At 42.9% G+C, this 18126-nt stretch overlaps 1 protein-coding gene across 1 annotated transcript in view; it reads left to right on the forward strand.

Moving 5' to 3' along the window:
* Positions 1 to 18126, forward strand: part of LOC127196110 (lethal(3)malignant brain tumor-like protein 4) — a 99684-nt gene that overhangs the window by 79939 nt on the left and 1619 nt on the right. The window contains exons 9-10 of the mRNA XM_051153688.1: positions 11847 to 11932; positions 14137 to 14247. Of these exons, the coding sequence (XP_051009645.1) occupies positions 11847 to 11932; positions 14137 to 14247 (197 nt within the window). The remainder of the gene's footprint in view (positions 1 to 11846; positions 11933 to 14136; positions 14248 to 18126) is intronic.

An 18126-nucleotide genomic window follows, 5' to 3' on the forward strand; every position in this document is an offset into this window, starting at 1 on the left:
TTGAGGTAGCACTATTTCCAATTTGAACCTGAAAAGCTTGTGTAAGGCAAATGTTACTGTCAATAGAACAAAGCAACAGCCTACAGACTAGGAAAAGCTCTTCACCAACCCTATATCTAACAAAGGGCTAATATCCAAAATATATAAAGAACCCAAGAATTAAACACCACCAAACCAATAATCCAATTAAAAAATGGGGCACAGAGCTAAGCAGAGAATTCTCAACAGAGGAATGTAGAATGGCCAAGAAGCACACTGTCCTTAGTCATCAGAGAAATGCAAATCAAAACAACTCTGAGATTCCATCTAACACTGGAATGGCTAAGACCAAAAACTCAAGTGATAGCCCATGCTGGCAAGGATGTGGAGAAAGGGGAATACTCCACCACTGCTGGTGAGAGTGCAAACTTGTACAACCACTTTGGAAATCAACCTGGTGCTCTCTCAGAAAATTCTCAAGAGTAGTACCTCACTTTCTCTTTTTTTGATAACCCACCGAATCTAATTTGTACTACCCTTGTCCACATGTGGGTGTGGCCAGTCATTGTGGCATGGACGACCTACCAGAAACTAAATAACGCTCAGCCATGGAATCATCTTCTAAATAACATTGACTCATGCTCTCCTAGCAGCAATCAAATACAAGTAGCTCCTCAGCCAGGGCTGAAGACGCATGAGCTCCCCTGCCCCATGCTAGAGTATTGACAGGCTTGGCGGACAGCCACAGCTGCAGTGAATCCATCAGGGCATTGGTCTTTTCATGCCCATAAGACAGCATTTCGCCTCATTCCTCCTTGGCCTTGCCTCTGAAAGTCTTCTCTGTGCTTTTCTTTGATGCTCCCCAATCCGTTGAGAAAGGCTGTACGATATAAATGTCCCATTTATAGGTAAGAATCCTATTTTCTACGACATCAGAAGGTTCCCCTGATGAGAACTGAGAGCTGCAGCAATGCATGTGTATAGACAAATTTAGAGGACACCTTGATACTGGGTTCATTTAGAGAAATAAAAGTAGATGCACTTCTGGGGTCTGTGAACTTGTCAACGAAGGATCCTTCATCAAATGTGTAGCTTGGCTATGTATTTCTTCCTGTGGAATTGCTATGCCCAGATTGCTAGATCCCCAAAGACCAGCAGGAGTCCAAAGCCATGTGCAAAAGCAAGAGGTCTTTATTTCTGCAGAAGTCCAGCATACTAAGATCACTATTTAGAGAAAACGGCCAGTCCTGAGGCAAGCTCCCAGGCTCTTTTTTAAAGGCATTCAGGGGAATTCCAAGGAAGGGGTTGTTGACCTTTCATATGATTGGAGCATTCAAACTGAAAAATCACAGGCAGACTGGAAAAGTGCCAGCCACCTCAGTCAGCGGTCATGAGTTAATCATAAGACAAATGATTTCTAGAACCGCAGTAAACTAACCTTGAGACACCTTATCTCCCTTAAGCCAGGTGGATAGACTGTCCCTGATTGGCTGCCCATTATCTGTGGTATTCCCAGTAACCACTGAACTCACTTCTGAAGAATGGAGGCTCAGGCTTGCTCCAAGCTAACAAGAAACTGAATCCTGTCATGGAGTCAGCTAGGCTTATTTAACCAGGCCTCCTCAGAATGTGCCTTACATCTAATCAGTAACTACCCAGTAACGTCCATGCCACTATTGCACCCGTGAGCATATTTTGCCAGGTTTTGACTCCAGTTCTCACAGACGTCCCTGTGGGACTAGAAGTTTGACTTCAGCCCCAGCATTTCATGGAGCTCACTGTGTGCTGGAGATTTTTTCATGAGACATCCTGGTAGACAACATGTGGCTTCACAGGCAGTCCTGCTGTCACCTTGCCAAGACAGGGTCACCGCTGGAATCCTAGCCAGGAATTGGTGACAAGATTTTCTAGTCTCCACAGCAGAATTTTATACAGACTTCCTTCTAGGAGAAAAACAGGGCATCCAAGCAGAGTTGGAAGAAGGGGAGGTTGATGTGTAAAACACAACAAAGAAGCAGAACGTATCACAACACGTGAGTGACTCACGCTCGGGCCTCCACGGCCACCATGCCCTCCCCACCCTCCCAAACACTAGGCCCACAGAATCCTCCTTCCCCTGGACTGTTCCTATTGAGATACCATCACAGTGGCAAACGCAAACAAATCGAATCAAATCGTGATGACCATGCTGCTGCACATACGGAAGTCCCCCGGGGACCGCACTTCACAGGGAGCAAAAGGTAGGGAAAAAAAAAAAAGTCAAATGCTGACTTTCACACTGCGTGGGCAGAACTTCTGGCCTGAACAGCATTCTTGAGATTTGAAACCATAGTGTGAAGTGGAAAGGAAGGAGTTGACAGGGGGGAGGGGGGGAACGGGGGTGGGGTCGGGCCAGTCAGTTTGGAACGTGCTCCTCGCTCCAGATTTGTCACATGCTTCCTCGCGATTAGATGTGTGCCTGGCATTTCTACAGGGACATCCCAGAAGCCATGCCAACTGCCCTGCCTGTTCTCATTGTACCCTGGCAGGCATGTGCACTGCTGGCTGTCTTCTTCCTGTCAGTGGTAACTTGGCTACAGAAGTGAAGGTGAACGATCCAAGTTTCTTCACTGTACAGTTAATTTTTCCCTGGTGGAATGAACCCATATCTGTTGGGAAGCTACTTCAAGATGATTCTCTCACCAAATTTATATGCACCGATTTCTAGATTCATTTATATTTATTAGATGAGTCAGTAGGACGCTTGCTAAATGCTGCTACTCAAGTACCAGAAGTCGTCCTGTGTTCACCAGCTCCTTTGTCCTCCTCTGCCCATCACTGACTTTCTCACCGTCTTTTTTGAACTACTAAGAAGTCATGGACCCAATCCGTATAGGGTGCCATAATGTGCTATGTAGGCTGTGGGGGGGGGGGCATGGGCTGCCTTCCTTGACACTAAGGCTGGTGGCAGATCACGATGGAGGTTCATTTGTTAAGTGAATCTGTGATCATTGTAAAGAATAACAAAGTGATTAATCAAAGGGCTAATGCCTGTCCAGGAAGGGGAAGTAGAGAGAAGTACACAGTAGTATCGGGCTTTGTGACAATCATCGCTATGTTGAATTTGATATCTTTAAGCTCTGGAGAACTGGAGTTTGAAATGGGTTTCAGTTCAGGGTTAGAATATTAACAGGGGGTTAGGAAGGCAGGGAGATTGAGGCTGCTATTTGCTAGATATTTAGTGGCAGTAATAAGTTTATCACCAGGCTGCGGGAGAATTCAGTTGGCAACAGTTGGCCGGATTGGAGAGGAGTTGGATTCTATTCTGGGGAAACAGGATGGGGTAGTTATATCCTGTTAGGTGAGAGCACGATTTGCTGTTGAGTTTTTTTCATGTGGAAATTGAGGATGTCATGAGCCATGTCATGGTGACAAGGGATGGACATGAGATGAGCAAACTTGACCATACCTGGAATTAACTAAAATCCAAGCATCTGGGCACACTTAAGAGGGATTTTTCTTGGTTGTTTTATTTGAATTAGAAGTCTCACAGTAAATTTGGGTCATCTGAGGTCACCTTAAATCTGGGCCACATTTTCTAGACCACATAAAAAGACAAGGAAGAAGGAAGCCTTTGCTTTTTCCCTGCTTGACCCACTCTTGCTGTCAAGTCCATCTGCTCTGTTCCTGAGGCATCACTTTGCTGATGCTAGAACTTTCATACTGAACACTGGCAGCTCTTTAGGACCTCCTGTAGAGTCCAGCACCAGATTATTATTTGTGAACTATGCAGTCTGGAGGACTGAGCAACTACTGGATCCTTGGCCAGTGGTGTACTGTAAACCATCCTAATAAATTTTATCTGTGTTACATATGTATACATACATACATACATGCACACATACATGTGTGCATATGTACAAATTATTTCATCTATTGGTTCTGTTCCTTTAGAAAACCCTGATTAATACACAGTATAACTGAAGGGGTGTGGCCTTTGCTAGGGCTGTGGGAATGGGGTCAGTATAGCGTGGACACTTTAGGATTGCTACACATTCAGTTTGGCAAGTGCCTGACTGGGAAGTCTTTGATGATCCCAGTATTCAGAGTTTCTTGTTCTGGCTTTGTGGATGGTGGGACAGGGAAATAAGTTTGGTTTTTCTACAGGCAAGGGTTTCTGTTTTAGAGAATATCAGCTCTCCCCATAGGACATGCATCTTGATATGATAGCAGCTGCCCAAACGTAAGAGTTAGAACTTGCTTTCTGGGGACAACACGGCACACACAGGAGGACACGTGGGCAGCCACAGACAAAGGAAGAGAGTAGAGACTTGGGGGCGGGGAAGAACTTTTGAATACAGGGCGACTTTTATCAGGATTGCCAAGGACAATTTTAACAAGATTGTCACTGAGGAAAGAGCTTTTTCAAGTTATATTGGGAAAACTGAAAAGTTGTGACCTTAGCATAAACCACTGGGAGAAATGGCCTTCAAATCTTCAAAATCGTCAAAGGCCAAAATTTAAAAGCCTAGCTGTTGAGACTCACAAAAGGAAGCACAGAGAAGGGCTTTTATGTCTTTATGTCTGCTGTTTTATTTGTTTGTTTTTTTTAAGTATAACAGCAAAGGCACAGGCGACAAATGAACAAAAGAACAATCGGACTTGGTAAAGGTTAGATACTTCTGCCCAAGATCGACTTCAGCATATGCCAAGCTGTTCATAGGACAGGTAAAGAGTGGGCCAGAATGCCTACCACTCACGTGTCTGATGAGGGGTTGAGACTTAGAATGTAAAGAGAACACCTAAGCCTCAACACCGAAAATGGACACACTCAAACCTGGCCGAAATGGCCTGCAGATGTAGCGTGGTGGCACACTGTATAATACTCGCCTAGAATGTACAAGGCCCTGTGTTTGACCTACAGCGCCACAGAAAAATCAGAACCAGGAAAAGGGGAAAGGATTTATACACACACTTCTACACACACACACACACACACACACACACACACACACACACACGCACAAAGGCCCTGTGTTTGACCTACAGCGCCACAGAAAAATCAGAACCAGGAAAAGGGGAAAGGATTTATACACACACACACACTTCTACACACACACACACACACACACACACTGTGCATAGCAGGAGCACATGATGTAACGCTGAACACCGTGGATCATCGGGAAGATGCAAACAGCAACAGTGTGCATCACCTGTCTACGTCTATCAGGTAGCTACTATCCACAAACAAGAAAACAGCAGTGCAAAACAAACAATCAGGATGTGGGAAACTCAGAATGCTTGCATAGCGTTCCTGGAGTCGATCTAACAGCACCGGTCAGACCTCGGAGCACCCGCCTGCCCTTGGCCCCGTGGTGCTGCCTGAAGACCTGTCTAGTGGTGCCAGTTCCTGGATAATCATAAATTCCTCGCTCCTCATCGGCATTTTTGTTTAATGACAGGTTTACGTCTGGGCCTTTTCAATGCTGTTAAGTCAGTTTTCATTCACTGGCTCATTGTTCATGTTTCTAGAAATATCTGGTGACATAGCCCAGTGGATTTTAATCCATCCTCAGTGTGGCTTTATATTATCGTATCACTTGTGCTTTGATTAATTTATTATTTTACTTTAATAACATTATATTTACAGTACTCCAGCTGCAAAACGTGATAGTTTTGTTGCCTTCTGTTTCTCCCTCCTACCAGTTCATTGTAAATGCGCGGTTGCGTGTCCCTTTGTGTTAGTTACTGTGAACTAACTAGAGCATCAAACTACTTCAAAATCTTCATGGCTTTGACGCATTAAGCACCTTTCCTGTTTCCCACAGGATAGTCATGCTGATATGCATTAGTAGTGAGATTTTTTTGTTGTTGTTTGTGTTTTGTTTTGTTTCTAGTTGGCTCAGGGATGGGACTTGTCCAGGCCCTTAGGAATATCCTGATCTGATAGTTGCAAGTAGCAGCTGGGAGGCTCGGCTGGCAAAACTCAGAAGTGATTTCTTGTGTCAATCGCGTTGTCTTTTGGCCGCACGTGCATTCGTTACTGCCCAGGCAGAGGACTGTACCTAACTGCAGAACCGCGTTGTCTTTTGGCCGCACGTGCATTCATTACTGCCCAGGCAGAGGACTGTACCTAACTGCAGTGGAGCCCAGGAATTGCTTCTTCCCAGAAGAAAACATCTTGACTCTTTGGCATTCTGCGCTTTCCCCCAACGATTGCATACACATACACTCAAGAGCACTCCCTTTCTATTCCTTATCATGGGGGTGTGAATAGTACAGTATTTGCAATTAATTTGACACTCTCTCTCTTCTTAAGCATTCCTTTAAAAACGCTTTTACTGGGGCTGTCTAGATAGCTTAGTAGGTAAAGGCCCCTGACGCCAAGCTGCTAAACTGAGTTCCATCCTCAAATCTCAGGAAGTGGAGGAAGAGAAATGCTTGCTACAAGTTGTCCTCACGTGTGGCAGCATCTAAGCACCCCACCCTTCCATACACTCACACAAATCCATAAATGAAAATGTAATAAAAATTTTAAAAATGTTTTATTGATACCTGGTTGCATTTAGAAGGAATACAAGGACAGTGTGTGTTTATTTATTCATTTAAAAATCTGTAGTTTTAACCCTGAAGCTTGTAAGGGAAAGGCAAGCGATTTCCTGAGACGATCACTGCAACCCTTGAAACCAGGGCCACGTTAGAATTACTCCCCAGGAATAACAGCAGCGCTTCCTCTGACTCTCCGGAATCACCAATTGGCTGCGATAGGCCAGTTTGAAGAGCATGTATAATACTTTCAGTCATCAGTAGCTATGTCATGATTCCCATGTAGAGATAAACTACAGTAGCAAAATTCATCTTCAACAAATGGTGCTGGTCTAACTGCATGTCTACATGTATAAAAATGCAAATAGATCCATATCTATCACCATGCACAAAACTGAAGTCCAAGTGGATTAAAGACCTCAACATAAAACCAGACATACTAAATCTGTTAGAAGAAAAAGTGGGGAAGAGCCTTGAGCTCATTGGCACAGGAGACAACTTCCTGACCAGAACACCAACAGCTCAGGCTCTAAGATCAACAATTAATAAATGGGACCTCATGATACTGAAAAGCTTCTGAAAGGCAAAGGACCCTATCAACAGGACAAAATGGTACATTATAGAATGGAAAAAGATCTTCATCAACCCTACATCTTACAGAGGGCTAATATCAGAAATAAATAAAGATCTCAAGAAATTAAACATCACCAAATCAAGTAATCAAATTTAAAAATGGGGTATAGAGCTAAACAGAAAATTCTCAACACAGGAACATCGATTAGCTGAGAAACACTTAAAGAAATGCTCAATGTCCTTAGTTATAAGGGAAATGCAAAATGACTCTTAGATTCCATCTTATACCTACCTGAATGGCTAAGATCAAAGATTCAAGTGACAGCACATACTGCCGAGGATGTGGAGAAAGGGAAACACTCCTCCATTGCTGGTAGGCGTGCAAACTTGGACAACCACTTTGGAAATCAACCTTGCACTTTCTCAGAAAACTGGAACAGATACAGAGTTTTACTCAAAGTTTGGGAGGGAGAGAGCAAAGGTGCTGCTTACCTGGTCCTGAATGGTTACAGTTCATAGAAAGCAGGCAGCAGGCAGCTGCAAACATCGTGGGACAAAAGCCATGGAGTCCTGGTTGCTGGTGATTTCACTAGACACAGCGACATATTCATCTCTTTACATAATTTATCCCGTGTCAGTTGGAGCTCAGCTCTGTTTTGAACAGAACAATCACACGATGAGCTCTCTGAGTTGAATGAGTTGGATGGTCTATACCTGCAGTGCCAGCACTCGGAAGACGGGAGGATAGCTGGACGGGTATGGCTAGCTTGGACTATGTGGTGAGACACTATCCTAAAAACTAAACAACGACAAAAACAGAAAAAAAAAAAAACAAAATAGCTCTATTGACAAAAAGCCAGAGGCGCAGTTCTCCAAACAGTAGAGGGACAAGTGATGGGTGACCAGGTAGCAGACATGACAGCCTGTAATCAGGCGTGATTATCTTGCCAGGAAGTCTTTTTTCCCTCTCTGTAATTGTGAGGACCTAAATATGTATGCACTGCTTTTGAAATCAGTGGCGCTATAAATACAAAAGCTTTGTTCTAATGTTTGTTATTTTAAAGAGCAAAGTGAATCTGAACAAGGCTTTGCAGGGATCAGGGCTTCTGACATCGCATGCTAGATCTTACAGTGCTGGTGTGGGATCATTAGCAATTCATTGATATGTGGTCAGTGAATGCTACACCCGTATACACACACACACACACAAATACATACACACATATACACACATACACGTACATACACATACACCTAAACACACATATGTACATACACACATACACATATGCACACATATACACACATAACTCACATACAGACACACACATACACATACAGACACACACACACACATACAGACACACACATACACATACAGATATACACGTATATACACACATACACACACACTTCTGTGGAGTGCCACTTTCTGTTTGGAACAGCTTTCCTGTTGAAAGCCTGGATGCTGGGATGGGCTACTTTTAGTTCCACTCAAGATCCAAAACAGAGCGATGAGTAAGTGGTGCCTGCTGAGCCATTTCTGGGTAATCCAGGCTGCTAAAATATTGTGACAAGCCGGCCGGAGCTTAGTTGCAGCACTCGGTAGACGGGAGCTCCAGCTTTGATCTCACCTTTAGAGGTTTTCCTCTGGCTAAGTCTCCTAAAAGGCCAGTCCTCCCTTTCTTCTCAGAACAAAGCTTGGAGTGCTTCGTTGACTTGCACGGTGTCACCCGGCAGGTGGCTTTCCCTTGGTCTTATTTATGGTCCATGCCACTCAGATGGCTGGTCGATGTTGACGTGGTACTGACTGCATCCGACATTCATACTTATGGGCTGTGTTTCTCTATCCTGACTGGACCCACGCCTTATCAGAAGACCCTATTTTCCTTCTGGTTGTTACAGGGAACTGCTGTCCATCATTTTAACATTCCCTGCACGTCTCTGATTTTTGAACCTTTCACTGTGACGGTTACCATACTTCGCAATGGGAAGATCCCATGGTCCAGGAAGTTAGGTCTGTAAGTGCCTTCGCTAACTATTTATAGAATGCTACTGGGGCTAGCCTATGTTTCCGCTTAGGTTTATGGAGAAACACAGACAGGAGCGCCTTACCAAGAGTCTGAAACTGTTCTTACCTGTATGCTGGCCTGCCTTATAGGGAGCAAGTGTCCGGCCGTTACTTTTCCCTTACTTGTATGGCAATCTCAGTCCCAATCAGATGGCGACGGCTCAGTGTTATCCAAGATTCATTCTACTTAGCCAGTGTGATGCAGTAACTAACTCCACCCTGCTTCTGCGCTGCCTCTAAGGCTGCTAGCACCAACAGAAAACGGCATTCTGTAGGAGTTCTGTTCAGAATCGTAGGGAAATATGTTCCTGCATCATCTTAGCTCACCCATTCGTCACATTAAAGGCCGACTTCTCAGGAGATGAGCTTCATGCATTCTATAGACGCTCGCCGAGTACTGGAGAGCGACATACATTTGCCGCACATGGGTCCCAGCTGCATGATTATGTAATGGGGAGCACACAAGTGGGAACGCCAGCCTTTGGGGTGCAGGGAAGAAGAGTGATGGTGGGGATGCATACAAGCAGAAGGGCTCCAGGGCACACTTGTTTCTATCCAGTTCTGGCTACATGTAGGCTGTGAATTATGTTCAGGCTGCCTTCTTATTTATTTTCATTTGGGGGGTCGTTTAGAGACAGGGTTTCTCTGTGTAGCCTTGGCTGTCCTGGTCTTGCTTTGTAGACCAGGCTGGTCTTGAACTCACAGAGATCCCGAGTTCTGGGATTACAGCTTCAAATATATATTTTTTATAAAATGTTTAAAAATGCAGGAAAATCACTAATAGCACTGGCTCATTACATGGAAACGCGTGGGGACTTTAGCAAAGCACATTAGGGTTTTTAAATTAAATGCTATTTTTTTAAAGAACATAATTATCATTTTCCTTCCTTTTCTTCCTTCCAAATCATCCCACATATCTTGTTAGAAAAAAAGAGTTCTGAATAACATGGACAGATTGTATTAATGCACATCAACTGTAAACTTTTCAGCATATACATGTTGAGTTTTTGTTGGTTCCCTATTACACTAGAAAGCAGGGACTTACCTTCACAATCTGGGAGGCACATGCCCAGCACCAAGAGCCTGTACTGTTTCTGGAGTCCCCTGGACTGTACTGACCAATGACTCCATAGCGGAGTTCTGATGCCTAGAACCCGGCTTTTGTTAGATTATCTATGGCTCTTGTAGTCTGTGTATGTGTGTGAGCGTGGCACATGAGTGTATGTAAACATGAGCACATGAGTGGGTGTCTGTGTGAGCGTGGCACATGAGTGTGTGAGAGTGGGCACATGACTGTGTAAACGTGAGCCCATGAGTGTGTGTCTGTGTGAGTGTGGCACATGAGTGTGTGTATGTAAATGTGGGCACATGGGTGCATGTGAGCATGGCACATGAGTGTGTGTGTGTGCATAGTGTGTCTTTTTGTGTTTCTGTGTGTAATTTCAGATAAATATAAAGCAATGTGGTCCCCTCCGTCTTTCTTCGGAATGTTTAGGGCTATCTGTGCCTCCTTCCTCCCTGACTCTCCTGTGTTTCTCTTCTTCCCAGGCCATGACTAAAGCTCACCGTGTTTCCCTTATTCACATCACCTGTGTCTTCCTAGTCCCTTCTCAGACTCGATATTTTAAACACTTAAACACAATTGTTAATCACCCAGAGTATCTCTGGTGTATATCAGCAACAATTCAACTGGACTGTAATTTTTATAAGTAAAGGATCACTTTATTCACACCCGTATATTGAGATTTCTAATACTGTATTCAGGGGAAACGAGGATGGGCTCATAATATGGAATACTTTCAGTAACTAAAAAAATAAAAATAAACATTTTGCGATTCATTTAATTAAAAACACGTCAAGCACGTGCATTTAAATGTGTACATACGTATTTGAACACCGTTGTGTATATATTTTAAATTGGTGACAGGCCGGTTACTGTATGTGCCCTGTTCCAATAGTCCCAGCCTTCAGGAAGTGGAGACGGATGATCCCTAGGTTCATGCAGTGTGAGCTGGTCTCAGAAACCCAAAGCAAACAAAATAAGTGCAGTGATAAGCACAGCTGTTTTGGAATGAGGTTGTTACAGTTTGGTAAGAAGAGTAGCACTTACTGCCTATATTCTCCTTTGCTGGTGCCACTCAGAGGAAGGATAGCTAGTTACCAAGAAGAGACTTGATATTCTGAGAGCATATATAGGGGGAGGAGGTCTCCCTGGGTCACGGACATAGGGGAGGGGAGAAGGGGAGAAATGGGAGGGAGGGAAGAATGGGAGGAAACAGAGGAAGGGCTAACAATCGAGATGTAATATGAATAAATTAATAAAAAAAAAGATTAAAAAAAAAAGAAGAGTAGCGCATAGCTAGGCATTGTATTATTGGAGGGACTGGGGTCATCCTTAGGATCTTTCTCTAGGTTCACGGCACAAGGTCAGACAGTGTGGCTGGTTCTAGCTTTTGTCTGCATTCTGAGGAGTCAGAGCCCCAGCTTCCACTTGGGCCCACCAGGCGCCTGCAAACCCACCTGGCCGTGATGAGTGGGTGAATGAAGTAGTTGCTTCAGCGCTTGCGCGTGCTTGCTTTAGTCCTCTCAGGTGAGCAAAGCCTGAGTGGAGCCAGGTGGTATGATGATGTGACAGCGAGCCTTCAGGTAACAGCGCTGTGACAGAGCTCTGACGTGCGTGTGCGTGTTTGCTCAGGTCATCCTGATGCAGAGGACTTTTCCTGGACAGACTACCTGCGAGCTACTCAAGCCAAGGCGGTCCCTGCCGAAGCCTTTAACACGGTGAGTTCCGGTGGTGCGAGCTATCTCCCACCCAGGTCACAGTGAGCCTTGCCGCCCGCAGCAGCCGCTGGTTCACAGGATCCTGGTGCCCCGAACCCAGGTGACAGCCTCAGAACCAACTTGCTTCGCTTGTAGTTAAGTGATACAAAGTTGGTACTTCGTGTTGCTCCTAAATTCCAACGTGGAGGACAACTCCTTGTCGGGAGTGACCGAGTAGGACCCCAGAGGCACTAACTGGAAGCTTCCCATCAGCCACTGCGGGTGGAGGGCTTGAAGCCCCATTTCTCTGGGACCCCTGAGTTGAGAACTCTGGACTTTCCGCGTCCTTTTCTCAGGGACTATTTGGGCAATGGTAGTAACATAATCAGAGAGGTGGAATAGTGGATGGGATCTTAAGAGCATAGACTTATCTACTTGAGGGCAGTGCTTGTCTGGCAATTGTGGGAATACAGATGTTTATGATTTATATTTACGCATGTCTGTTTATGCGGAGATGAACTAGGTAGCCGTTAATATATAAAATATTTTACATGCTGAAGTGATACAGTTAGAAACATTTGCATACTAAGCCAGTGGTTTAAAGATACTGTTCCCTTCCAAATTCTAATTGTCTCCTCCAGACTCAATTTACCTTTTTTTCCCCCTTTTTCTTTTTTTCTTTTGGTTTTTGGAGATGGAGCCCTTCTATGTATCCCTCACTGTCTGGAACTCTCTATGTAGGGCAGGCTGGCCTTGAGCTTACAGATCTCCACATATCTTTGACTTGCAAATTCTGGAATTAAAGGCTTATCTTTAATCAGAACTTAATACATTAGGTATCCTCCCTTACTTACATAATTGTATTTACTGAATGTTTTCTGGGGATTAGACCAGATTTGAAACACAAAGCTGTTTTATTTAATGACTGGATGTAGAGCCCACGGGAAGGAAGGGGCCTGTGAGTCCTGATGTTACAAGAGTTTCAAGGCTTCAGAGCTTCAGCAAACGGAGGTCCCTAATGCCCAGAACTTTCCTTTTCTATGTACCTTGTGCCAAATCTGCATTTGAGTTTCTCAGAGGAAAGATTCAAGGAAATAAAAGGATGGAAATATTTAGCTACAAAGGCATTTCTAGGCTCTGTCATGGGTTAGCTTGGATTCAGCCAAAATATGTATATTTGACATCTACAATGCTCAACAATTACACTCCTTGTGGAGGACAGTGATCTCAGGGAAGAAAGGAAACCTCTCACACATTTAGTTATATTGACACAGTCCGTTTAGCAGGTATATCAATGCTTCAAAAGAAAATATACTTCCAAAAAAAGCTGTGGGGAAGGCTGCCGTATACAAGAGGATGACTTGACTTTTTACACACATTAACCGAGTTTTATTTCCTGTTGCTACTTCTAGACTTGAGGAATTCAATATACTTTTGTTTCCCATGAAGTCGGGCAAACATTTTTCATGTGAAATAGCTTCTGAAGCAAAGCCCTTGGCTGACCTATAACAACAGGGAGTGGTCTCCCTTTTGACCTCTACGTTTTGGTGGTACACCGACTTCCTGGACCCAGGGCTTTCCCATCCTGTTTTCTTTATTGCTTGGACTTTCACCATTATGGGTTCTTGGTCTCAAATATCTTAAGGCATTAGCCTAATGTTGTAGGTAAAATAGTGAAAGACAAGCATCTGGCTTTAAATTACATCATGGTTAGGTTTTTAAGAGAGTTGTAAAGTTCAACTTAAGCAGCTTTTTTTTTTTTTTTTTTTTTTTTTTTAAAGAATACCTTAAAAGCTTAAATTTAGAAAATATCATGCATATCTTTTTGAGTGAGTTGCTAAGTAAATACATTGCCTCTTGAGCCACAGTTTAAATGGATTGTAAGAATGGTAAACAATATCTTATTTTATATTAATTTCAGAAAGATTTCTAAACTAGCACAGAAATGGAGAACCTTTTTGATCCTTGGTGTGATCATTGATAAATCCATACCTGGATCTGTCTTTGTGTTTTATAGCTGTTTCCAAAATGGTCAAAACTTTTCTCTCTCTTTATAAGGTTTTTATAACACTGATTTGGAAATATGCCAAAGTCCTATGTACTCTTAAAATTAAATCCCAGTTTTGTTAAAGATGTGTGTGTGTACACACTGTGATGCCGGGGACAGTGCATCTGGAACATGGCTTGCTGGCTTCTCAGTGACTTGTTGCCCTGTGATGTTGCAGAGGGCTCCACATGGCTTTTTGCCAAACATGAAGCTGGAAGCTGTGGACAAGCGAAACCCCCGGTTAATTCGTGTCGCTACCATTATAGACGCTGATGACCACAGAGTAAAGGTATGTCCCCACTTGCTGTGTGGACCCCAATATTTATCCTGCTTCCCTCTTCCTGTCATCTCCTTTGTCTTCCTCAGTGTTTTAGTTCTAAGGCAGAGTAGCTTTCTGTGGAGAAAAGCCGTCATGGATCTGGCCTCAGTGGCTGCCCTCAGCGAGTAGAGGAGGAAAACAAGCAGTTTCCCTGAGGCAGGAGGCTGTGTGGCTCACAGGCGTCGGCATACAGGGTGCTGCCTTCCAACCTCCACTTGCTTTCCGTCCTCCTTGAATGTCGTGGGGATTTGTAGGTGACATACGCTATGTCTGGCTGGACATAACTGTCATGGAGAGAGACTCTAAGACATCTCTGCTTATGCATTCTGTAAGTTCTTCTTTAAAGAAAAAGATTTTGCCTTTTTTGTTGTTGTTGGCATTCTCAAGCTTTTTCTTGAAGTTAGGGTCATAATTTCTATGAGTCTTTGTTGTCTGTCTTTTATATTAAAAAAAAAAAACCAAACAGAAATCACTTTGGCCACTGTAGCCAAAAGTTAGCGCTGAGTCAGGGGGTTGATGAGCAGGTTTCTGTCCTGTCCTCGTTGAAGACACACATCGAAGACACACACACCTTTACAATGAGATTCTCCTAAGATGAAATCATTTGATCTTTTTTACACAGAGAAGAGAAAGCATTTATCAGTTCAGCTTCATCACATCTTGTAAGGAATAACAGTTAAAAACAATTTTCCACCCAAGCACAGCTTGTTTTCACAGTAATAAAACAAAGTAAACTGATTTTAATAGGCATTATATTAAAATGTATTTGTGTGATGCCACTTTGATACAATTTAAATGAACTTTTATTCCATTGGCTCTATCTTTAATCTGAATAGTTCATTTTATACAGTTGCAGATACTTGAGTTTGGTGAAATTCAAAGCCAAGTGTGAGGCTTTATTGGCGATTACCAGGAGACTATATGGCAGGGCTCTTTGTTTTTTGGACAAATAAAATAACAAGTGTGTTCAGGAGCCAAGTAGCTGTTGTCTTCCATAATACCTTGTTATCAACACTGTATCTTAAGTTTCATTCTAGGTGTAGTATTCAAGGACTCCTTTTGGCTCATCTCTGTTTACTTCCTGGCAGTCAGAATGGAAATATACTGCTTATTACATTGGCTCTGCGACAGTTTCACATTCATAACTGTCATGTTTAGTTAGTAGCTTTCATTTAAAATTTATTGAATTTCAATTTTAATAACATACAAAAATGATCTTCATTTTTATTAAAAGATTGTTTATTGATACAAGAGATGTATTCTGGTCTGCACTCCATCATTCATTGGCTTATTGTGTAAATATATTGAATTAAGGTATTTATTATCTTAAAATACAATTTAAAAATCTTTATCTCCTTGAGTGAATTTATTAGACTTCTCATTTACCAGCTCAGCATTGAGCTTTTAAAGTCTTTTGAGCATTTAGTTGATCATCGCAAAGCAACATTTTGTTTTCCGTCTTATTTTTTTTTTCATTTATGGAAATTGTTTACCCTTATTGAAGTAAAAAAGATTGAAGAATATGTAGTACTTGTGAAAAATTAAAGTCATAATTCTTATTTATATGGTCTGGGCATAATAGAAGGCCTTTAAGATTTTAGAGTTAAATTAAAATACGTTTATGCATGTAGCTACCTTATATAGCATGGAGTCAATCAAAATGTACCAGTGTTGGAATATGTTTAAATGCGTTGAGATCTCACACACAGGCTTGGCCTCTTTCTTGCTGCCTGTGTTTTGGCAGCGCTTGTCTGTAGCTTCTACTCTCTGCCTTCCTTCAGAAGGGTAAATACTTGTCCTGCCCTGTGAAATACAGGACAGGTCTGTGAACCGACCGTTTCCTAACAAGCCACAAGGGTCAAAAGTATTCATTCAAAATCCATTCCTTGGTGTCCCTCCAGAGGAAGGGTATTAAAATGAGTGCCAGGCTTTCCCCTAAACTCTTGAGTACAGAGGCTGAAGATCCTTGGCAGGTGAGAAAGTAGTTGAAGTCTTTTTATCTCTTCCTCTCAGTAATTCCTACATTCCTCATGATGTGTTGACCTCACCCTTCTGTGATGTTTCTCCTGCAAAGTCAGTATACGATATCCACTGAATGGAGGAAGGGAGGAGGGAAGAAGGGGAGGAGGGGAGGAGGGGAGGAGGGGAGGAGGGGAGGAGGGGAGCACCTGTCAATGTGCTCTGGGGCTCTGACTATCTGTTGAATATGTGTAAGCTCTTTGCTCATTCTCAACCTGTCCCTGGCTAATCTTCTGTGGGAAATCTAATTCTGCAGACTGTGCCAAGAAGCGCAACAGATTGATGTGGGCTTGACCTCTTGTTCTGACTCCCTCAGCTTTATGTTTAGTTTGGTAACGTTACTCCATTGGTATGTATTATAGTAATATACAAGGGACCGTGTTGGATGCAGTGGCCAAGGCTCCAGGAGTCATAGAAATGCAACAACAGAGCAAATCACTCTGTGGTGAGTGTGCACATGGTTCTGAACTCTGCATTGTCCGTTGTTTTACCACAGTGGCATCCTCACTCTTTTAAGAAGCTCTTGTCTCTGGTCTGCAGTTCGTGAGGAGAGCTTAAGTGACAGCAACATGGTTTCCAAGAGCTAAATTCCAAGCCAAGGTTTTCTATGCTTCGACTTTAGCCGCCAGCCCAGATAAGCTGTTGGGACCGGAGACCTAACATTGTCCCTGCTTCAGTGCTGGGTGGTCAGCAGCCAGACTCAGGGTCACGTCTTTTCAGGTCACTCTCCTCTCAGGCTGGCTGGCTGGTTTTGGTTCTAAGACTGTCCATTTGGCCAACTGTGTCTCTCCAGGAGGTCAGTTGTGAGGTTTTACTCACCATGATTGGATATTAAGGTGACATTTTCCCCCTTATGTTGATGACTGGACTTATTAATTACCATGGTTACTCTGTAATAAATATTTATGATAGACTCTGTGCTTCTTGTTCAATTTAGAGACAGCCATTATGTTTAGTAATTACTCTTTTGTTTGGCTGCACACTGCATTCTGCTATATCCAAAAGCCCATTACTGTCATCTTATCAGGAAATGCACATTAAACCACAGTAGATGAATGAGTACTTTAAGGAAGTTTAGACTGTATTCAGGGGCAAAGAATATTCGTCTGTGAGAAAACACAAAGAGGGGATTTAAAACAGAGTAATATTTGATAAATATTTTCCCTGTGGGAACTGAAGCTAAGCTGCAAAATAAATTATAAATGAAATCCAAATAGATGTCTTAGGAAGTTTTCCTGAATCATTAATAAATTGAGTCTCTTCAGCAAGCCCTTTCATATTTAATGCATTAACTAGATATATTTGTGGTCTTTCTGAATGAAATAAAGACGTTATGATCAAGGAAAATTGTCATGGTAAGTTGCCCACTTATATGACTAGAAATTATTTTGGAACTTAGATTAGACTAACAAGTTAAAGATCTTTTGACTCAAAGAATCTTCAGGTGAATTAACATGAAGAGGTCCAAATATAAGTCAGCGAGTGGTCACTTAATGAACAGTTGCCTATACTTGCCCTTGGTGAGCTCTGGCTTAAGTGTCAAGCAGGAGGCAAGCTGTAAAACAGGGCCTCTCACTTGCCACAGTAACTCGCTGGGACTCATTGCTGGAAATGGTTTTGAAACATGAGGGTAGAAAAAGACACTGGTTTTTAAAATCGACTGTTCTTAGAGTTGTAACCGTGTAATCAATGGCCATCATTGTGTCACAATAATTGATGACTGTCTTCACCCGGGAAGAAGACTGAGGCACTGTCCAAAGCATTATGACCAGAAGACAATTTTGAGAGTTGGTGAAATGATAAATCACTGTCAACCATAATGTCCAGAAA

This window comes from Acomys russatus, chromosome 12, assembly GCF_903995435.1.
Source record: "Acomys russatus chromosome 12, mAcoRus1.1, whole genome shotgun sequence".
In the NCBI taxonomy this organism is placed as follows: Eukaryota; Metazoa; Chordata; class Mammalia; order Rodentia; family Muridae; genus Acomys; species Acomys russatus.